Below are 23228 nucleotides of genomic sequence, written 5' to 3' on the forward strand. Positions count from 1 at the left end.
GTCGGAAGCGGAAGCACTAAAGTAACTGTAGTATCATGTAACCGCGAACTTTACACAATGTCTTGACCATGTGCACCGTACTTGAAATGGTTTAGCAACGTTAAACACTTATCATTAATGACTGCGAACGTGCTATTAATAAATAAATGTATATATTAGATTTATTTGGACAATTTTACAACATAACTGTTTCGAGACCGGAAGACAGCTGCTTTTGGCTCCATCATATGAGCGAAGTAATTTGAAGTATTTCTGTTTTTTTTTAGTATCCACAAAGCCTCTTTAATACTTAAGTACAACACAAACTGAGAAACATTTACGTGTAATTTAATTTGTACGTACATTGGAGATAGAGGAGCAGTGGGCGTGGCGCACCACAGGTGAGCCGTCGAATCCGGAAGTAAGTGACACCTCTTAAGCGTGTTGTTTTTGTTGCGTGTAGGCGAAAAGGGACACCGCCTAAAACTTACTTTGTACACAAACAAAGGTAGGGGACGTTTACACTGAGCTTTATGTTACTTAAGGGGACACTGGGCACTAATCTGACTCGTTGAGCTTTATGGAAAGTCATGAACAACATGACTAAATGTTCACCTGAAATGACTGAGTAAGAGTCTAATAGGCTCATGCTACTTGTGTTCATTTGTATATTTATTTATTTTATACACAATTCTAACTCATTAATTCGTGTACACATGCACAATATAAGGGATCAAATAGGAGAGCGAATTGCAGTACTTTATTCACAAACGCAATAAGATTCGTTATGTTGGAAAGCTGAATGAGTTTTGATTCCATCTTGGTTCATATCCGTACGCTGTTTGTCGTAACTAGTAAGACAATTAAGCGTACTTGTAGTAAGTAGTGCTAGTAGGACAAATCTGTGCACTAGCTGACATGTGCACACTACTCGTATTTCTAGTGAAGCATTAGATGTTAACTGGTAGAATTTTATAATGTCATTAATAGAACTTGTAATAAAGTTTTCCCCTCCACTGTATGACATTTCATCACAAGCAGTCAACCAGCTATTCATCTTCATTAAATGTCTTGTTTCAACTATTCAAACAGATACTTTGCTTAATAATTTCTGCATTAGAACGTGCTATATGTCCTCAGTTGGAGATGCCAGAAAGGGGTGGACACCACTCGAGGAGTGATGCGTACGCAGATCATTACAAGAGCAGGGACAAAGATTCCCCTCATAAGTATGGCAACAGAGATCACAAAGAAAAGTCCAGAGGCTCTGGCGAGAGAGGCTCTCCTGGTGATAGAAGACCCAGACAGAGAGACATGACAAGTATCTCTCAACCTGCTTTCAGAGACCAAGGACCTTCAGCACCGTAAGCAACCATATACAGTAGCACACGGCCTGTCAAGCAAATGGCCCATCATAACTCAGTAAATACAGTAAAGTTGGAAAATGATTCGTACCCTTTGCACTAGGCCTGAAAAGCCCAATCGAATAATTTAAATGAAAAAAGGTCAATTCTACAACAATCTAGATAGTGAATATAACTGCATAGTGGAAGAATGTGAGAATTTTAGACACAAAACTCTATGCTAATTATAAAACAATGAAAAAAGTTGTATTGCCCGTCGTCATGTTGCGCACATAACCCAAATGTGTGGCTAAATGTAATCCTTGTTTATCCTTTACAGGTATGGACAGCCTTCAGTGTATTACTCTGAGGATGAATATCATGAGCGACAACCCAGAGAAGCTCTTTACAATCTCCGGTACATCCTCACCAGCCGAGGTAGGTTGTGTTGTGTGACGGAAAACAATGTCGCCGCATGCTTTCTTGGTTTTGTAGCATGGGCTTGGCTTGCACTTTAACTGGAAAGTTTTCCTTTATACATTTTATGTTACACACGTATTCCAAAATGGAAGACAATGGACTTCCGCTATTCACATAAAAAAATATAAAAAATCTGTGTACAAGTTTTGTACCATTCAAATGCGTTCAAGCTAAAAATTACAAATATTGGAAATAAGATTGGAATAAAATTCAACGATATGCAATTCCAAAACTTTTTTTTTTAATGAAAAAAAAATCCACATTTAGTGAGGAAATCATTCAAGTTATGATCATGTGATTTATTTATTTAAAAAATTGTAACAAACCTAATAAACTTTTTTTTTCATGCTGACATTAAGGAATGTTGTGTTTACAATTTTGATAGAAACAATTTAATATACTGTAATCAATCAAAAAGGTTGTAATATAACACAATGGATTCCATATGTTCTATGGGAAGTATGGCTGCAGCTATCAAATATTTTTTTATAATTCAAATCAATTTATTTCATTCATTTGTAAAAGAAAAAAAACTATATAAAGCAATATTGAAATTCAAAGTTGAGTACAAGAAATAAAAGGGGACAGAAAGAAGTCAAACTTGTTTTGTCTGCCCCTGATCAACACAAAAAAAAGAAAAAAACACAAACTGAATGACAGCGAGCGGTCAAGACGCTTTCAGTATAACAATTCTACAAAATAATTCAACTGCGTGTCCTTGTGCTATATTTTGCAATATACGAAAAATACAAATAGACTGGGAAGATTTAGTTTTACAATCCAGATTGTTCCACAGACACCTTGAGTTGAAATACATCGTCCTTTTTGTTTTGTTCCTCTTAATTTGTACTCACTTTCCCTTTTTATAAATTTCATGATGGGCTTCCATCCATCCATTTTCTTAACCGCTTGTCCTCACAAGGGTCGCGGGGGCTGCTGGAGCCTATCCCAGCTGGCTTCGGGCAGTAGGCGGGGTACACCCTGAACTGGTTGCCAGCCAATCGCAGTCATGATGGGCTTTGTACAATATATTAAGGCGGTTAAACGCCATCAATTCACTCAATTTTAAAGTTTTTGGTGGTATAAATAATGGATTAGTGTGGTCTCTGTATCCACAACCGCAAACAACACGAATAGCACGTTTCTGTAAAAGAAAGATGGATTCAGTGTTGGTTTTGGCTGCACACCCCCACACTTCAATGCAATAGGTCAGGTATGGAACAATCAAGGAATTATATAACAATAACAAAGCATTCTTGTTCAATGATTCTTTAACCTTGTGTAACACGGCTACGGTTTGTGGCACCTTAGATTTGACCTATTCTACATGCGCTTTCCATGTTAAATGTTCATCAATAATGATATCTAGAAACTTAAATTCATTAGTCCTTTCTATTTCAATGCCTTGCACAGTCAGTGTTGCTTCGACATCTATATTTCTACAACTGAAAATCATAAATCTGGTTTGACTAATATTTATAGATCGTCTGTTAGCATTGAACCACTTCATAATATTCTTAAACTCTTTCTCGATTACTTGTAATACATTATATATATATATTTCCCAGCATAAAATAAAGTGGTGTCATCTGCAAACAAAATACATTTGACCAATTTCGAAGTGGTTGTCATATCATTCACAAAAAGAAGAAAAAGTACTGGCCCCAGAATTGATCCCTGGGGCACCCTACGAGTTACATAACATACGTGTTTTGATTGCCTACTATTGAATTCAACATATTGTTTTCAGTTTTTTAAATAACTGGCAACCCATTGATGTGCGACACCCCTTATACCATATTTAAACAACTTATGCAATAATATTTCATAAACTAAGGTGGCAAATGCTTTTTGTAAATCTACAAAAACGCTTACTAAAACATGTTTTTTTATCCATGGCTGTGCAAATTTCTTCAGTTAACTCCATTAATGCCCTGGTAATTGAGTGATTGGAACGAACCCCATATTGGCTATTACTTAAAATTGTATGCTTGTCTATGGATTTATTTAATCTTATCGCATACAATTTTTCCAATATTTTAGAAAGCTGTGTGAGTAGAGATATGTGTCTGTAATTTAAAAAATCATTCTTATTTCCTTTTTTGAAGAGTGGGACTACTTTAGCTATTTTCATTTGCTCTGGAAAAATTCCTGTTATTAACCCTGTTACAAGTTTGTTTTTATATTTTTTTTAACATAGATTCTGCTTCTATGTTTGAGAAATATAGAAGATCATTTTTCTTACAAGCATTTTTCAACCCATTTGTCATCCAAGGATTATGAGTAGGATTGTAATCTTTTTACAATATTTATTATATGAATGTATGAGTGTGGTCATGAAAGAATTATAGGCATTATTTAAGCCGTTTATTTATACGAAACACCCACTAACTATGGCCAGAAGATGGCAGCATAGTATCTCTTTTCAATGGGCTCCCGGTGTATCAAATTACAATGGAACATGACGAATCTGATTAAATTGAATGTTTTCAAAGATGTTTAAAGCCTTTGTTACATTAAATCTAATTCAGAGTGTCACTAAACAAAAAATATTAGTGTCAAAGTCTCTGTTGCGCTCAAAATGTATCTTTTTACAAAAAGGTTGTTTTCTCTTTATTTTTTATTTTTTCGCTTATGTCACTCAAATTACCTATTTTCAAATGGTGATTACTAAAGAACGGAAAAAGTTAGAAATATACTTTTTTTTCTAATGAAAGAATGGAATCCAATCTTTCATAGGGTATCCATGTTTATGTAGCCATAGCACACAATATTCTGTTTGCCTTGAAAGATGAGTGAAAATGCTCAAAATTGGCTGGCACTGTTGGTGTTGTTTTTTTTGGATAACGTTTGGCAATAAAAGAGTTAACCATGTTTGCCGTCATAGCAATCACTTTAGATTTTTGTGCTAGTTCACTTAGAAACTCTTTGATTATAGATGTTTTATGGTTTCGACTTGGACAATTGAAGTGTAGATGGAGAATGCATTGTCAGATGCCATATCCTCTATCATTGTAATAAACTGGTTTGTTGAGTAATAATTACATTCGCCTTCTGCAAATATGTTACGTACAAAATCGGTTTCCATGTCGTAGATTTGACAGTTTATAATATGTGTCCATAATACTGTGAGTTAGTCCTTGTTGTAATGCTGATCCTTACAGTCACTAGTCATATTTTCCTACTAATCGCTGTTTTGGTTTCTTTGATACTTTTCCAGCTCTGTGATCTCTTTTATGGACAGTATTTTGGCCTCCTCTGGCGGTCCATTCAACTTGATGAATACTTTACAGTTGTGTATGTCCATATTGACTCTAGCAAACCTTGTTTTTTTTTTATGATTCTCGCTTGTCTGGCGATGTCAGCATTTTTCTTTGTCAGATGATCATCAAGATAGACATTTTTCCCTCTCAGCTTTTTCCCTTGCTTTAACAAATCCAATTTCTGTTTCCTGCTCACAAAGCGTATTACAATAGAAGGCTTCATACTTCTGTTTTTTTGTTGGCGGGAGATGGCATGCCAGAATCAATTATTCTGATTATTGAGTAGTCCGATAAAAATTGATGTTGCGTTACTAAACAATAAAATGTGCCTGTTGGGTGCTGGTATTATTGTCGTCCGTCTCCTCTTCTTCCACACTAGAATATTCCATAAATATTGAAATAAAATTAAAAAAAGTGTGAATTTGAGCGTTTACAGCTTTAAAAGTTGGGCCTTGACCTGGTGAGTGATGTGGGAGTCGGCAAATGAGAGTGTAGTGTTAGCTCTTGTGAGCTCAGGTTAGCGACCTAATTTCACGTAATTTTATTCCTTTTTTTTTTTTTTTTTGCCTTGCCAAGCGCAGTTTTGCTTCTCATGTCTGTTCCAGGCCTTTGCCAGCTGATGGAGGTGTTTGTAAATCTTCTGCTCATCATCTGCACCGGCGTGCCACACAGCAACAACGGCGGCTACCGCGACCTGGCCAGCCTGGGCGGCATCTACCACTATCATTTCGGCGGAGCCGGTGCCTTCCAAGGCGCCGAAGCGGAACGCGTGAAGGAGCTGGACCAGCTGTTCAATGAGCTCAAGAGGCCTCCGTACGCCCTCGCCATGGCGTTCGGCGGGATAGTCATGATCTACGCCCTGGCCATGCTGGCTTTGGGTATTTTCCGAGTGCCTTACCGCTACCCGCCCGTGCTACTGGCAGAAGCTCTGATCAACCTTCTCATCGGTTTGGGCTACATCGCAGCACTGGCCGCCTTCTTCATTAAAGTGCAGGAAAACTACAACAACCCCATCTGCCAGGAGAGGGAGCGCATGTACAAGAGCAAAGGTCACAAGGGCTTCGAGTGTCAGTTTCACGGCGCGGACATCGCCGGGGGTCTCTTTGGCGTGCTGGCCGTCTTCGTGTTCATCATCGGCGCCGTGTTGGCCGTCAGAGCTTTCCGCACCGTGCGGGAGATGAAGAAGCAAAAGGCCAATCCGGATGATCACTTTTGAGGAGAAAATGTCAGACTGTATTGGAATCTACATTAGCTTTTACTGAATATGTGAACTTTTTATACACTTTAAACTACTATTTACAGTGTTCCACAACTATTTACGTTAGATAGTGACAAAGCCCCGCCACAAATACAATGTTGCCGACTTGACCTGAATTTTGTGTCTCAATGCATCACTGTAGTTTCTTGGCACCAATATGTCACAAATTGGCGCCAAATCAATACTTTTACATTAGCTGTGGCTTGAGCAGAGTAGCAAAAATGCAGGGGAACACCATAGTCTGTTATTTTGTTGTGGGCCTTTTTAGTTATCTTAGTATATTTGGTTTCTATTTACATACAGTACATGTATATTGTGTACTACTGTTTATATATTAAACTGCTATGAACCTATAAATGTAAATTAATTTCTTGTGGGGAGACATTTAGTGTCTCAAGTAGTCAAAGTAATCAATGGTTGACTACATTTCGCATTATCTGTTACTAACTAATGAGATGACAAATATCACCTTCATAAAATAACCATACTCTTTTTGAGAAGGTAAGAATTTGCTTTACTACACATATTGCCCCTTATAATAATCCTATTGGTTCAGGCTGTCATTCTGTGTTCCACCAACAGATGGCAGATGTACTGTATTCAACTTTTAACCTAAACATGGAACGAGCATCCTTTTTTATTTTGTAAAGGGTTTATTTTCTGCACAGTTATGTGGACAACTTGAAATGGACCCTTCTTCACAAATGCTGACAATAGCCAATTACATTTAGGAATGTAATACAAATGTCAAAATGAAAGAAAAAAAACATGTTAGTGTAAAATGATCATTAAATGTTTGGAAAGCCAGACCCCCACACCCCCCCAAAAAAGTAAACATTTTTATTGCTTCTTAGCAGTATTTTTAAATAAATCGACGACCTCTCATGTCTCTCATTATCACTTTCCTAAAATGAACAAACAGCAGCAGAATACAAACATAAATTTTTTAGATATGATCTACTTGTTTATACATATCCATATATTTTATGTTGATACTGGGGGCATGCTGTCAACATTAGTTATATTGAGTGTCATCCAGTACTAGAATGAGACCCTATCGTTTGAAATTCCAGAGTGTAGAGGGCAATATTCATTTGCAACAAAGTACAAAAATAAAAATAATATTCAGGCCTTTCTAGAAAATAATGCACATAAAGAAATCTGGAGACTGAGCAATGGCTACTTTGGTCACATGATCAACAACTGCAGCGTCTTGGATCATTTCCATTCACAATATTCACAACAACATGCATACGCTTACTGCACATCGACTGTATGTGCTTTCATTTTACACACAAACATACACTTTGCAACAGCAGAATGAAGTCAATGCATGGGTTTCTTTTATAATGCAACATGGGCATAATAAGAACACTACTGGACCCGCTCCGCTAAAGAATTAAAGGGAATATTGTCAGTAATGCACTGGACTGTACCCCACTACCCTGTGCCTCCTCATTCTGTAACTACACATGCACTTGGCATTTTATATTGTACAAATACGTTGGATGAACATGTAGCGGACAGAGAGAATTTTTATAGTCACAATGTTGAACAAGAATGTGATTTTTTTATTTTTTTTTATGAGCAGAAAATTTGTGGTTGTACAATGCTGACCAGGAATTGAATGAGGAACAAACAGCAACCGCATTCATCTAGTTCAATTTATTAGTCAGACTCACAGAATAATTAAAGTAAGTTTAGGTGCTGCAAAAATGATTATATAGTGGACATAAAAAGTCTACACAGCCCTGGCATTTGAAGAGGGGTGTGTAGACTTTTTATACCCACTACACTACACTCTAAAAAAAACAGTTGGGTCAAAAATAACCCATTTTGGGTAAAAAAAAAATGGACCAATCCTATACTTGGGTGAATTTGACCCAACTTTGAGTCAAGAAATGTGTCTTTTAGTGTAAAACAACTCATTAATATTGGTCAGATCCTTTACTTGGGTCAAAAAATGTGATCATTTTATATAAAACAACCGAGAAAGTTGACTCAAATTGACCCATAAAATGGATTGGTCAATTTTTGATCCATAGTTGGGTTATTTTTGACCCATGTAAACAATGAGAAGCTGCTTATTGTCTTTATGTTGACTGCGGCTGTCTGAAAATGTGCCACAAATATGTTGTTGTTCGAGTTGTCCCAATCTGATTGCGTATTTTTCCGCTGATCGTCATCAGCTAAAAAAAAAAAAAAAAAGAAGGTTTTTTTTTTTTTTTTTTACAGAGCTGACTTTATGCTTGCTGTTCAGCAGCCACAAACAACGCTCTCTAGAGGCCACACATCTGTCCTCAAAGCTTATGAGTTGTCATTCATTTATTATTTGCACAATGTCTCAATATTTATAATCAGGATGTTGCATGTTGTCCTTCAATAATTCCAGCAATTGTCTTTTTAGTTCACATAATACAAACGGTGCCTCTTCATTTTATTTCACATTTTATTCATCATTTTCATGTGCAGTGCTTTTAAGTATATTTCCTTATATTGAAAGATGTCGCTTTGCAATTCATGCTAGCTTATGAATCGTATGCTAAAAATGATTACTGGAGGCAAACTGTAAGGAAATAAAGGGCTCTCAGCACTTTTCTGTATAGGGTACATGATCTCACAATAACGCAAGCACACAAAGTAGGTCACAATCTCACATACTAAACTCAGTACAAAGTGCTTTAGTAATTGGTGTTGAATCCATGAAGATGACAAGTAACAAGAGAAAGACAATTAAGGCTTCAGAGACAATAAACTCGACATGAGCGGGATTCAACCGATGGCTCTTCTTCCTTAACAACTAGTGAGCGGCAATGCTTTAAGGCTGACAGGGAATGTGGAAAGTCAAACTATGGAATGTCACAACTGCAACACGATGCCAAAATAATACGTCTAATTGGCATGTGCAATTACCTGACTTTGGTCTTCTGAACGTACGCTTTCTCTATTGGCACGAGGAGCCAAGAGTCGTTGGCCTCCATTATAACACCTCGCAATTAAAATAATGTAGCTGTGGGAAAAAAAAAAAAAGGAAGTATTGGCATTATCAGACACTGACTTTTTGTCTTATTTACCATTTCTCATTAGCTGAGATGCTGCAAAGCACACAGCAAATAAAGCACTGGAAATGTGCTTCAAAATTGAAAACATTTTTGACTGAAATTTATGTCAAACAACAATAATTGACTTTATTTATCCTTTTTCTGTTTAGTCTTTTCATACTCTAAATCGAGATTGGATCACATAACATCATAGAATGTGATGGCTTGTCAGCTTGACTTCATCACATCTATTCACAGTGCATTGCTCGGAATATTAACATTTCAATCTTGATATCAGCACATACACTAGTTATCATTATTATATTATATAGAATTCACTTATTTCAGACTTTTTTAAAAAATAATTATTTTTTGAAAATCCATTCCCTCTTTTTTTAAAGGTTAAAATCTATTAACAAATACTATATGTTTATATATATCACAACGTGCAGCAATTTTTGGCATGATGTGCTCACATTATAAGTGGGTAGGAATTTGTCTTGGACATAACATTGAAGAAGTTGCTAAATTTGAAAATAAGTCAAGAATAGCTACGTAATTTAAAATAAGTGATATTGTCAGATGCTTGACGGTTTCCGTGACTCTCTTGTCATTCATTCTGAGGCTAAATGTTTGTATTTCAGTGAAGAGTGACACAAACTCTGGCTCACAAGCAAGAAATACTACGGCCCTAGTAAAGGGTAAAAATGCTCAATGCTGGATTCGGGAATCCAAGTCCATAGGTTAGAGCAGCCAAAATTACCACACTGTTAATAATAATTAAAGTAAGCCTAATAATATTTGCTGTCACCTATAACACAATGCTGAAACATGTTTGAGGCTTAACTGATCATTCACTGCCATTGACGGCTATAGACGTCAAAAATCATTTGAACTACTGTATTTCTATTTTTAAAAAAAATCCACTTTTGTTATAAAGAGTATGAAAACCTAGAAAAAAATGATTGTACATTTAGAACAGATATAAAATTTGTGGTTAATCGTGAGTTAACTATTGAAGTCATGCGATTAATTACAATAACAAAATATTGCCTGATGCTCTTAATTTTTAATAATATTTTCAAAAAAATACAGATTATTTCAAAAAATATATAGGTTTTCATACTCTTGTTAACAAAAGTGGAAAAAATGTTAAACTAATAGAAATAGTTCAAATGAATTTTTGACGTTTATAGGCGTCAATGGCAGTGAACGAGTTAACCTACATTGGATTGATTTTAAAATGTTTAAAAAACAAAAGGTGGAGAATATCAAAGCGGCCCCCTCATATTTCACTTTTTCAGTATGTGGTCCAAGGTGTAAAAAGTGTAGACAGCCCTGGGTTGAGAAGGTGCAATCAGGACTCATCTTGAGCTTTGGCAAACCACACGATCAGCCATCATAATCCCACAATGGAAACACAAACCAGATCAGCGTCTCCCGTTCCAAAACCGGATGGCGGTGAACTGAAGTTTGAAGGGCTATGTGAGACTGAATAATGTATGTTTCCTTTTATAAGCTACAGTCGGAAGAGGAATAGCTGTCAGCCATATTGTCCTTCCTTCCGGTGTAAGTAAGAAGCTCTACTCTAAAACAGCCGTGTAGCCTGGGGACTCTGAGGCTGAGTCGTTTGCAGTAGGCACTTTTACTAGAAGAATATGACGCGCACTGAGCAAAGTCCTGCGTAGTTCCAAAGTGAGATTTTCCAAGAATTGGATAAACTTTGCAGTTTCCGGCTCGAGTCACAAAGAGTTTTGTTTGCATGTTGCAAAGAGAAATTGCCGTTGAATCTCACAATAATTCCTCAGTGGACACATCGCCTCTAAACAGCAAAGTCGGCTATGTTAATTCAACACCTACAGAGTTACATTGAACGCTTCAAAAGTCCCTATATTGGCCCACACTAAATATAGTTAAAACAACACTTGAAAATGTTTTTTTTTTTTATATTGAGATAATTGAGATACTTAAAACAACTCTGATGGTAGTTGAAATGTATCACTCGTTAACATTGGTCAGTGTTGACTTTACACTCTACATTGTGGGGGAAAGAGTTTAATTTGACATTGTTGCAATTTTTTTTTTTTACTCTTTACCAGCAAAGGTGGCAAATCCAAGTCCAGAAAGTAAAACCATGCCACAGTTTGGTTTTATCCCCAGGTGCTCTCTAGCTAGCTCCCTAGCTAGCTCCCATGGTGATTGTTTACCTGCTCGGGAGCTAGCTAGCCTCAGGGGCTAAAGCCAAACTGTGGCATGGTTTTTACTTTCTGGACCTGGATTTGCCACCTCTGTTTACCAGAGTTAAATATTTAGTTAATATTAACATTTCTAGTGTTAATGAAAGCAATGTTTTAACACTAGTGTAGTGTAATATTTTTTTTTTTACATTTTTCAAACATGCTATTTTAACTACTGTATATGTAGTGTGGACCAATATAGACACTTTGGAAGTGTTTCAATTTAACTCTGTAGCCGTTAAATTGACACTGCTGATTTTGCTGTGTATTGTGATGGCACAATAACAGCATGGCAGCCAAGTTGTGCTATGTTCCCCCTTTTACAGGGCAGTATCATAGACCTCAGGCTTTACGATTGGGGTCGCTCCAGGACCTGGCACCTGGCTCGGGGTAAAGGAAGCGGGAGGTTGTGATTGATCGCAACACGCGTCTTTTAAGGAAGGGGGTGTGGAGGATGTGGGAGGGGCTGAGACAAGAGGGCTCTGGCCTTTTAGCTGCTCCCTCACTTCGTGCTCCAGACAAGGAGGCACAATCAGTTGGTCTTCGGGGTCCTGCTGTGCCGGGGCAGTGAAATACCCAGACTTCTTTTTTGGTGCCTCCAGTGCCACCTCGATGAGATTATGACTGTCCTCGGGGGCCACCACAGAGCCGTTGGACAGCTTCTTCCCAAACAGGCACGAAGTCGAAGGTGATTTCTTCAGGTCCGAGATCTCTCTTCCGCAAACAGCTAGCAGGCAGCCGTTTGTCGCCGAGACCACCACGCTGTTCTGTCTGCGCATCTTGCCATTTGGGTAATGAGACCCTCGCTTTTCAAAGTCTGTGTCCTTCAGACTCTCAGGGGCCCCTGACCGCAGTTGAAAAGCGCAGCAGTGAATGTCCACCTCCACTTCTAACTTGCTGCCGTTTGAGATGACGCCCTCCAGCGGGGTCTCATCGTCGCTGTCCAAACCGTTGTCAGAGTGGTTGCTGGAGAATGTAGCGCAGGAAGGTTGCCGCTGGAACAGGCCCACATGGCTCCCTAACCCCACCGAACTTGGGACCATGATACCACACAGAGTCGTACCGGGGTGCAGGCTACAACGTCTCTCAGGGCGCGGCGCGGCTCCTGAGGTTGGATGCTCATCGGAGGCGGTGGAGCCCGCCTCGCTGCCCACTTCCGATGCCGACGTCTCGCTGTTGAACTCGGAGACCACCCCGCTAGTGGATGACAATGTTGCCGTGTCACTTGGGGCTGGCGTCATAGATACAGCCAAGGGGACGGGAGGGAGACCCCGGGGTTCTGTGGTGTAGACGGCTGGCTCGCAGGTACAGCTGTCTTCGGCAATGTTCAAGGCCACGACCACAGCCCCAATGTTGTCTTTGCAGCCGTAGCTCTGGGCCAGCGTGCAAAGCTTCTTGGCGGCGGCCCGCGGATCCCGCACGGCCTGAACTGTGCACACAGCTTCCTGGTAGGATACGCGCTCAAACAGCGCACGATTCCCCAGGATTAAGAAGTCATCGTGGGATGAGAGCGGCTCGGTGTGCACCCAGGGCTTCGGAAGCACCCAGGGAGACAGATAAGAGCAGCCCAGCAGACGGGAGCAGCATGTCACACCGCTCACTTTGTTATCCTAGAAAACAGAAAATTCCTCGGGGTAAGGCAGATATGAATGGTAGATGAAACGTTTGGAGGACCAAAAATGCCAAAATAAAAATACATTTATAAATAAAAGTGAAAATAAAAAAGGATATAAAAATATAATAAAAAAATTAATTAAAAAAATTATATAAATGAAAAATAAATAAATATGAAATAAGCATGACATAAATACTTACGGGAGCACAGCGTTTTTATTTATTGATTGATATTTAATTCTATTTATACATTTATTTTTTGCATTTATTTTCATATTTACTTTTGTGTTTATTTTTTAATCTCGTTTTTTTTATATTTTTTATCCGTTTTTATTTTCATTTTTTTATGTTTTATTATGGCATTTTTGGTCCTCCACATAAACAGGATATAAAAACATAATTCAAATATTAAATACAAAAAAAATAATATAAATGGAACTAAAAAATAAATATGAAATAAGCATGAAAGGAATATGAGAGCACAGCATTTTTATTTATTGATTGAAATTTTATTCTATTTACACATTTATTTTTGTATTTATTTCCATAAAAAAAAATGTATTTATTTTTTAATCTCATTATTTATTTATTTTATTTATTCATTTCTATATATTTTTGTTTTTATTTCCATGTATATATTTTTTTGTATTTAATTTTTGAATTATATTTTTAATCAGTTTTTATTTTCGTTTCTATTTATTTATATATGTTTTATTTTGGCATTTTTGCTCCTACATATAAGCAGGATATAAAATAAATACTCAAATATTCTTCCTTGGACTCTGTAATATGCCAGATACACCAATTAGGCCGTTTGAATGGCAAACCAAACCGGAAGTCTCCGTAAGCAGCCTAATGCAGTCACCACTGATTACCCTACCCACTATAATCGGAAAATTACCTCAGTAATGATGGCTTTGCTGAGTTTAACTCTCTCCATCTCCTCAGTACAGTTCTCCAGGCTGTACACCTTCGAGAGTGGAACAGGTCGGCCATCCCGACACAACACCGCATGGCAGGTCCCTACGTTGGCCACTGTCACACTGAGGTAGCCTCCTGGCTCTGAAGACTCATGGTGGATATAACACAGCAAGGCAGAGGCACCCAATTTCTGGCCAACAGTACCTAGTTTCCTGTTCCGATGTCAAACACACAACCACGGTCACCGATACATGAACTCTTCAGAAAAAGTGATAATACTTTGGTATAATGGCACAAACCTGTGTGAAGTTAGGAATGTATTGCTCATATACACACTGTCAATACTGGAATGTTGCACTTCCTCGCACAGGACGTCACCCATGGTGCACTGCAGCAGCCGAGGCACTTCCTCATTGCGGTCGCCGTCGAAAATACCATAGCACGCTTCTACGCTGTCTCCAAGGCGGTCGATAGCCAGCATGGACACACACAACCTGTTGTAAATTCAAACGTGTACGCAAAATAAAATGATTTTATTGTCCAAAGGGTCCAGAAGTTAGAGATCATTTGCAAATGATTACAATCATCAAGAAGAAAAAACATATATAAGTCACTCTGGATAAAAAGTATATTTTGGGGGTTCTAAAAAAAAAAAATTACCTATGGAAAAAAAAATATTTTGAGTTTAAAATGGCTTACCTTAACTACAATCCGGTGTTGCATTAATTAGCATGTGACATCCACCACAACAAGGATACTGATTTAATGATGTGTTTACAGCACCAAAAGGCACAAAAACCAACCAGGATTCTACCTTTTGACCACAATGCAACACAGGATTCTCTTAATGCAAGCTTTTTTAATCAAAGAACAAAAACCTTTTGTGTAGTTATAAGCTTAAGCTTCAAATTAAACCAGAACTCATTTGCTGCTGTTATGTACAGGAGAGTATAATTTTCGGACATACAAAAAAAAGTAATGAGTTGAAAAGCTCACTTATTCCTTTGACCGCTCATTTCGGAGTACCCGTGGCTCCAGGGAGCAGAGGCGTTTTGCGAGTCCCCCGTTGCGGTGGATTTTTGGTCCAACTTCAATGTGGTGATGTGACTTAAAACAGGAGATAAAATACAGAAGGGTCTAGTAATCATTTCACCACCAAGACAACACAAGCTTTGGATATGACGGCGCTCAAGAGAAGTGAAAGAAAATTGCTGGAAAATTCTGTTTTTACTCTAGCCAAAGCCATGTCTAATAGAAAATTATTAATTTGGTGCCATCTTGTGGTATATTAGTGCCAACAACTATGTTGAAGTGAGGGGGAGGAGCTTCATTAATTAAGGCAATAGTCTTTACTACATTTTTTTATTATTATTATCTATTTTTTCCCTCGGAAATTTATTTGAAAATGTTCAACCAACCCAGGCAAGGTGCATCAGTGGGAGACTCACCTGAAGAGATTAAGAGTTTTGTGTTCCAGCATCAGGCTGCTGTTGCCCGTCAAATCCAAGTCCTGGAGGCTGGGCGGCAGCGATTCAGGCAGTTGGATCTCAGTCAGCTCGTTACAGCTCAGATCCACAAGCTGCAAATACACGACACGACCTGCTTGTCACGCGACGCCGCACTAGAAAGAAACAAAAGCAAACTCCGAGCTGTTTGACCTTGATTTCAGGAAGGTTGAGGATCTCCGGGAAGACGTTAATGTGATTGGAGTGCGCTATGAGGGTATGCAGTCTCTTGCAGCTGGAAACCGTGGAGGGGATGCTCTTCAGCTTGTTGCCACTTAGGTTGAGCTCCTCCAGCAGCTCCAGCTTACTTAGCTTACTAAAGACAAACAAACATGGCCAACTTGAGCTAAACAAGTAAAAGTGCAGACTACAAACATGGGCCAACTCCTTTCCTAAGAAGATGCTTCTATGAAAATGTCTGAGATAGACTGATGTTTGTTCTTTGATTTTCATCTTATAGTAAATACTGTAGCGTAAATAGCCTATTATTTTGTTTAATATCACTTGTGAAACAAGTCCAGACAATGGATGTTGATTCATTTAAGACACTTGGAATAGAATAGAACAGAACATGAGTAACAGGTCACATTAGATCAGTGATTCTCAAAATGTGGTACGCTAGCTCCCTCTTGTGGTACATGAAAGAATCGCTGAATTAAATGTTCAACGTGACCAACAAATAAGGTCTAAAATTAAACAAACCTGGCAGGGAACGAGAGCAGCTGATTGTAGGCCATGTGCAGGACCCTCAGGTTGTGGTGTCCTACCAGCAGAGCACCGCAGTTTTCATTCAGGTTGTTCCTGGTCAGGTAGAGTTCCTGCAGCGTGCTTAGGCTGTCATCTGATTGGCCACTAGGTGGAATACTTTCCAGGTTATTGGCTGACACGTTTAAATGTTTTAGACTGTGAAAGGGGGGAAGAAATAAATGCAGCGCTCATTAGTTTTCTGGGCACCAGGTATAATTGTACAATACAAATATATATTCTCGCTTAAACTAGTCCAGGGGTCTGTAACCTGGGGCTCCCCCCCCAAAAAAAATTTGTAATTAATATTGTTTTACATATTTATTTTTTAGATCAAATATTCTTTAAATGAATTAATGATTTAGTTTTTTGTTAATGAATAATTAAATATTCAAAAATTGTCAGAGTCCAAATTTTTGAGTTGTCAGAAAAAGTGAGACAAAAAAGTAGATGGAAAAAGTTTTTTAAAATTAAAATGTCAAAGTGACCATAAAATGTCCAAAAAGGAAGAGGAAAATCAGAAAATTACTATAAAATGTCCATGAAATTGCCAAAAATGTCAGAGAATTGAACAAAAAGGGCAGAAAAGAAAATATGAAAATGTGAAAAGTACGGTAACTATAAAACGCCCCCCCCCCCCCCCCCGAAAAGAAAAAAAAAAAGTCCAAAAACAAGCATACCATGTCTACAAGATTGCAACAACAAAAAAGTCAGAAAATTGATTTAAAAAAGGCTGGAAAGAAAATGTTTTAAAAAATGAACCATAAAATGTCTAAAAACAAAAGAAGAAATCTCAAAATTTACCATAAAATGTCCACAAAATTGCCAAAAATGTTAGAAAATTGATAGCAAAAAAAAATAGTCATACGATATCCAAATTAGGAAGGAGAGAGGCATACAATTACCATAATATGTCCATAAACTTTCCCAAAATGTTAGAAATTTACCAGAAAGGCAGAAAAAAATGTATGAAAAAAAAACGGAAGACGAAGAGGTAGAAAAAAATTCTCAAAGTATTGGATGCTGCATATTTTTCTGTTATGATGTAGCTCCAATTAGCTCTTGGTCCCTCAATAAATTAAACTAACACAAAAACACTGTTTTGCTCATCACAAATTTCAAATGTTTTGCGGCTCCAGACAGATATTTTGTTATGTATTTGCCCCAAACTGGCTCTTTTGACAGTAAAGGTTGCTGGCCCCTGAACTAGTCCGACTCCTAACGTGTCATGCATAGTGAATCCGCCATGATTCTGTCTCAGCATTTGAAACACGAAAGTCCATTAGAGCTCTAATGGGTGTTAAGTGATTTAGCTCACAGGAAACAGCCGTTTAAATCTAGCTCACGTTGCAGTTCAGTACATCGATCTACACCGCGACACTTCCATACACAAGAGCCAAACAATGAGAAATAAATACTTTAGTTGTCACCTCGGAGTACACCAAGCTGGGAACAAACCAAGAAGACCAAACCAAAAATATGGTACAAATGAAATGAAAAGATGACGGATTAGTGGAACTCACTTTAAGGCCTTGAAGAAGAGACTCTCTGGGAGTTCCGCTAGCTTGTTGTGCTGGAGGTCCAAAACTTCCAGTGGGATGTGGTCCAGCAGGTCTGGCAATCTCTGCAAGCGATTGTTCCCCGCTAGAAGCTTCCTCAAACTCAGGCTGTTGAGCAACCTGAAACAACACATGCAACAGTGGATTACAACGACAAAAAAATAATTACCAGTCAGTTTGGACAGCAAAGTTAGCAGCTTAATTAAAGACTGTTCATTTTCAATATATAAGAATGGAAAGTCATAACCAAGCAGTTAACACCAAGATGACTGGAAAGCACTACTTAAAGTTCCTCCACTTACATTGTGTCTTGGCACCACGATGCCACAAGATGGCAGCAAAGCACTACTTTTGTCTAAAGGAAACTCCTCAACTCACTTCAACATAATGCCATGGCACCAAAATGCCATGTGGCAGAAAAGTATTACTTATGTCTAAATGAAGCTCCTCAACTCCTTAGCACCAAAATGGTACCGAGATGCCACAATTTGGCAGAAAAGCACTACTTTTGTCTAAATTAATCCCTTAAACGTAGCGCCTTGGAAAGAAAATGGCACTAGATGGCAGCAAAGCACTGTTTTTGTCAAAATGAAGCTCCTCAACTCGCTCCAACAAAGTGCCTTGGCACCAATCTGGTACCAAGATTCCACAAGATGGCAGCGGCACGCTACTTTTGTTTAAATGGAGCTCCTCAACTCACTCCCTCATACAGTAATGCCTCGGCATGAAGATGTCATAATATGGTGCTAAAACGATACTATTTTTGCTTTGTTAACTCATTTACTGCCAATGACGGCTATAAACGTCAAAAATTAATTTGAACTATTTCTATTAGTTTCACATTTTTTCCACTTTTGTTAACGAGTATGAAAACCTAGACTTTTTTTATTGTACATTTAGAACAGATATGACACTTGTGATTAATCGCGAGTTAACTAGTGAAGTCATGAGATTAATTACGATTAAAAACTTTAATCGCCAAATTAAAAATATATTTTTTCTTTCCTTTTTTTAAAAAAAAATAATTCATTCACTGCCGTTGACGGCTATAAACGTCAAAAATAAATGCTAACTATTTCTATTAGTTTAACATTTTTTTCCCACTTTTGTTAACAAGAGTATGAAAACCTAGAATTTTTTTATTGTACATTTAGAACAGATATAAAATTTGTGATTAATCGTGAGTTAACTAGTGAAGTCATGCGATTAATTAAAAAATGTTTTTAAATAACTGCCTTTTGCCCGTAATTTTTAATCATCGTTTTTTTTGTGAGTTAATGCATATATATATATAGAGAGAGAGAGAGAGAGAGAGAGAGAGAGACTCAAACCAAAACTATGCTCATTAGTGCATAAAATGGTTGTCGCCAACAATCACATGCCAAGATGAAAAAAATTAAACATTTTGGATGTCCTCCATTGCTCCCTTTTGTTTAGATTGCGTCATGTTCCTAAGGTGTCACACTATTTACATAGCTAACGTAACTAATGCCAACACACTTGGGAAATAGAAACTTGGCTTTACATAGAAGATGACGACTGTACTTGTGAATGAGGGCAGCACCAGGACGGACGCGGTTAGCACAACTGCCTCACAGTCGCAGGAGGTTGGAAGTGCCAATCCCTCAGACTGTTCTGTGTTTTTATATTCTCCGCCTGCTTGCGTGCTAATCTAACCTGGACGGAAGCTCAGCGAGGAGATTGTGCGTGACATCCAGCATCTCCATTTTTCTGCAGTCACACACCCAATCAGGTAGGTGCTCCAGAAGGTTCCTGTCTCAACACACAGACACACAAACGCTCACCTTGGTATAGTACGTTAAATATAATAAATAACCAATGGGTCGCATTTCTGCCAGTCCAACTCACTGTGATAAATCCAAGTGTGTCAGTTGGTTTGGGACTTGGTAAACGCTGACCGCGCTAAGGCCTGTGGGCAGATGCAGGCAGTAGTCAGCACTTAGTCACACGGATTTTTGCTCAACAAGAGTAGACATATACTGACTGGACGCTACATTAGGTACACCTACAGAGCTCCAAATGTCCAAACAGTCTATTATTTTAATTTTGTAGCATTTCAGCCTTTTTGTTATTATTGTTTTTTTTTTTTAGAGCTCAGTATTGTTCATTCGGTAATTTTACCGATTTGACATGTCATCATCATTGCTCTCTCTTTATTTATTTATTTTATTTATTTAAAAAAAAAAATAAAATCAGCCTTTATGCGTTGCCCTGTCCAACTAATTTATATGAGTAATGATGATGTCACTGTCCACTAATAGAGCTAGCCAAATTTCAAAGCTAGCAAAGCAAGTCTGCAGCCATCTTCACGCTGACTCACGGTTGCTGCCGGCGTGAAGCATGCGCAACGCCAAGCCGCCGACCGTCAGCGTCCTCAGCTGGTTGCGCTGACAGTTGAGCGTCTCCAGGCTGCAGACGGAAGTGAGGTCCAGTGAGTCTAAACAGTTGTCCCTCAGGTCCAGGTGGGTCAACTGGGTCACAGACTCCGGACTCTCGCTTTTCACACAGCGTAGTCCATTTAGCCTACATGACACAGCAAAGGCATTTACAGGTTAAATTGGAAGTGGAAAATCATTGCAACTACTGATGTTGATGTTCCATGTATTGCTTATTGACCTACCGACTAACTCAACAGCATTATTTTGCTGCTTGTTTTTATTCACATTACCTCCAGTGACGTTTGGGAGGTTCTCTCCTAAATGTCATGTGAGCAGTTAATAAACAACTGCTCTTTCCCGAGCGCTGCCTGCTCACTAATTCACCACAGATGCACTTTGTCCTTGTAAATACACTCGCTCATTATTTTACACACATCCCATCCGAGCGCTCTGGTTGAGTTATCGGCCGGCCGAGGGTGGGGCACAGGTCGGGTGTTAGGAGGAAATATGGGCAAGAAGAGAAAAATCAATGAACGGCCATTTTTCAACAGGCAGTTAGAGGAGATCTGAGGTGTGAGGAGGGAATAAAACATCTGATAACTCTCAACAAACTGTCAGTCTATCATTAGAAAGGGCAATCAATTTAAACTGGAATGAATATATTGCTGAGGGTTAGGAATAAGGATGTATATCTTTCTGACATTTCCTCATTAAAATGAATGGAAATGACAACGATCTGTTCCCCCCAAAAATTCTAATGTGTTTTTTAAGGCGAAAACAATTTATAATAGTGTGCTTTATAAAAACATAGTGATTATAAGGGGAAGTCAACCTCCCCAAAAAATATTGTCAATAATATGTTCTATGCAGCCCCACTAGTCCAAATACGGTATTCTGGTTAATATTGTGTTAGTGGAATATGAGTTAAGCAACAAAATCCAGCAGTTTTTATCAGTATCAGAAGGCGGCCATTTTGCTACTTGTTGTCTAGTGAAAATGACATCACAGTTGCTCAGGTTTCAGGTAACAATCAATCACATCTCAGCTGCAGAAAACAGTTGAGCTTAGCCGGACTTCCACAGCTGGGACCTGCATGTGGTTGTCGCTCCCACTGCTTATCTGCCTCTGCTTTGCTCTCGCTAGCTTTTGCTAGCTTCTCTCGCTAGCCGCTCCAGCTCGTTCTTGCCAGCCACTCTTGTTAGCCGCTCCGGCTAGCTCCTGACAGAGCATGTGCTTCAAAAATCATTGCATTCTATTAGTTCAGCACTAGGTGGCACTAACTGTCAAACACACGGTCTCTTCAAGTAAAATGTACGGAAGTAAACTAAGTAAAATATATTCCTGTGAGCGCTATTCGTTATGAAGCGAGCCACAACAGAGCTCTTGAATCAAAATTTTTGCCCACAAAAATCAGCCGACTGATTAGTATTGGTTCTGAAGAGATGCAAAGAGGTTATTACCTGAGGTCGATGTGTTTCAGGTGGCCCATGCTGAGCAGAGCACACACCTCCAAACACACCACTTGGTTCCCAGCCATGCACAACTTGTCCACGGCACTCAGTCGCTCCAGCACTGCGGGGATGTGATTGAAGTCGTTGAAGGAGAGGCCGAGACTGCTGAGCTGGGACAGTTCACCCAGCTCGGCGGGCAGGGAGATCAGATGGTTTCCATCCAAGGACAGTGTTTGGAGGCTGGAAGACAGGAAGGCCTTATTTCAAGGTATTACATATTTGTGAAGGCTGCCAACACCAGCCACCGATACTTAGAGCAAAAATAAATAAATAATATGACATTGAGTAATTCCTTCTAGCCAGTTGTTGGCGTTATACTGCAGCCATTTGACTCATGAGCAAATCATCATCTGCCTCCAATTTTGTGCTGTGTACATGTGTTTGTGTCACCTTTGCAGGTTGCCGATCTGCACGGGTACGGTGTGGAGATTGTTGCAGGAGAGGCAAAGCTCCGCCAGGGTGAGGATCTCACACACGCATTCAGGAAAAACACCCAGACGGTTGTGAGATAAGTTCAAGCTCTTCAACTGAGAGAACCTAAAGACCAAGAGAGCAGAATTAACCCCGTTACATCACAGTTCTCCTTCTATATTTGTGCGTTTTGACTGTTTGTGTCGTTCAACAAACGGCTGAAAGTGCAATTGAGACTTTTTTCCCCCCCAGTGTCCAGTGAGTGTTTCTGTATTGTGCATCAGTTCCAAGAATCAAAAGTGGCAATTAGAGTGTAAGGAAGCCCGGCATGATATCATGTACATTTTAATAAGCTTTCTGGGAGCAAATTGAGACACTTTTTACATGATTTATATACTGATAGTCTGTTCAAATCCAATTTTTCATAAAAGACTTGAAATCTTATTGAACTGAAGAAATGAATTCTTAGTAGCGTTTATTTGTACTTTAAGCAAAATAATGTCTAATGTCAGCAAAAGGTAGCTTGAAGCCCTTGTGTTATTGTAATTTTATAGCTAAATTAGGGCAGAACGATTTTGAAAAATAAGTGATTTTTTTTTTGTCCGCCCCTCAATGTTGTGATTGACTATGCGATCATTTTTACAGGGTCCTCTTCCCATGCATTTTTTTTTAAACAAAATCAAGCAATAAATTAATCTGTATGGCAGTAAACAATATAAAATTTACTATACATAAATGTTTTGTCTAATAGGTTACATGAGCCAAGAGAAGCTTTATTTTTCTATTTCAATTAGTTTTGTTAAATTACGACAAATTCATAAGTCATAAGTATATGTATAGTGAATAGGATGGGGGGGGGGGGGGGTTCTGGGGCTTTATCACTTTAACTTGGTAAACATGTAGACTGCACTTCTTAAGCACCATACTTACCTAAACACTAAATTAAATACATAAAATATGGAC

At 38.6% G+C, this 23228-nt stretch overlaps 2 protein-coding genes across 3 annotated transcripts in view; one reads left to right on the forward strand and one right to left on the reverse strand.

Moving 5' to 3' along the window:
- The first annotated feature begins 368 nt into the window (after positions 1-368).
- On the forward strand, positions 369-6680 carry marveld3 (MARVEL domain containing 3). Of its 2 annotated transcripts, none has more exons than XM_077564241.1 (4): positions 369-487; positions 1120-1343; positions 1663-1760; positions 5671-6680. In XM_077564241.1, exons 2-4 carry the CDS (start codon positions 1126-1128, stop codon positions 6279-6281), a joined length of 927 nt encoding a protein of 308 aa, XP_077420367.1. In that variant the 5' UTR covers positions 369-487; positions 1120-1125; the 3' UTR covers positions 6282-6680. The 2 variants fall into 2 exon arrangements, with proteins under 2 accessions (XP_077420367.1, XP_077420368.1); XM_077564242.1 differs by having other exon boundaries at positions 409-487; positions 1100-1343.
- Positions 6681-6937: 257 nt separating this feature from the next.
- Positions 6938-23228, reverse strand: part of phlpp2 (PH domain and leucine rich repeat protein phosphatase 2) — a 36945-nt gene continuing 20654 nt past the window's right edge. The window contains exons 7-19 of the mRNA XM_077564239.1: positions 22245-22391; positions 21804-22034; positions 20286-20488; positions 19814-19874; positions 19622-19717; positions 17909-18064; positions 16344-16544; positions 15795-15957; positions 15585-15715; positions 15133-15243; positions 14436-14630; positions 14117-14348; positions 6938-13211 (exon numbers count right to left, since the gene is read on the reverse strand). Of these exons, the coding sequence (XP_077420365.1) occupies positions 11922-13211; positions 14117-14348; positions 14436-14630; positions 15133-15243; positions 15585-15715; positions 15795-15957; positions 16344-16544; positions 17909-18064; positions 19622-19717; positions 19814-19874; positions 20286-20488; positions 21804-22034; positions 22245-22391 (3217 nt within the window). The 3' untranslated portion in view covers positions 6938-11921. The remainder of the gene's footprint in view (positions 13212-14116; positions 14349-14435; positions 14631-15132; positions 15244-15584; positions 15716-15794; positions 15958-16343; positions 16545-17908; positions 18065-19621; positions 19718-19813; positions 19875-20285; positions 20489-21803; positions 22035-22244; positions 22392-23228) is intronic.

The sequence above is a fragment of the Vanacampus margaritifer genome, chromosome 4 (assembly GCF_051991255.1).
Source record: "Vanacampus margaritifer isolate UIUO_Vmar chromosome 4, RoL_Vmar_1.0, whole genome shotgun sequence".
Taxonomy (NCBI): Eukaryota; Metazoa; Chordata; class Actinopteri; order Syngnathiformes; family Syngnathidae; genus Vanacampus; species Vanacampus margaritifer.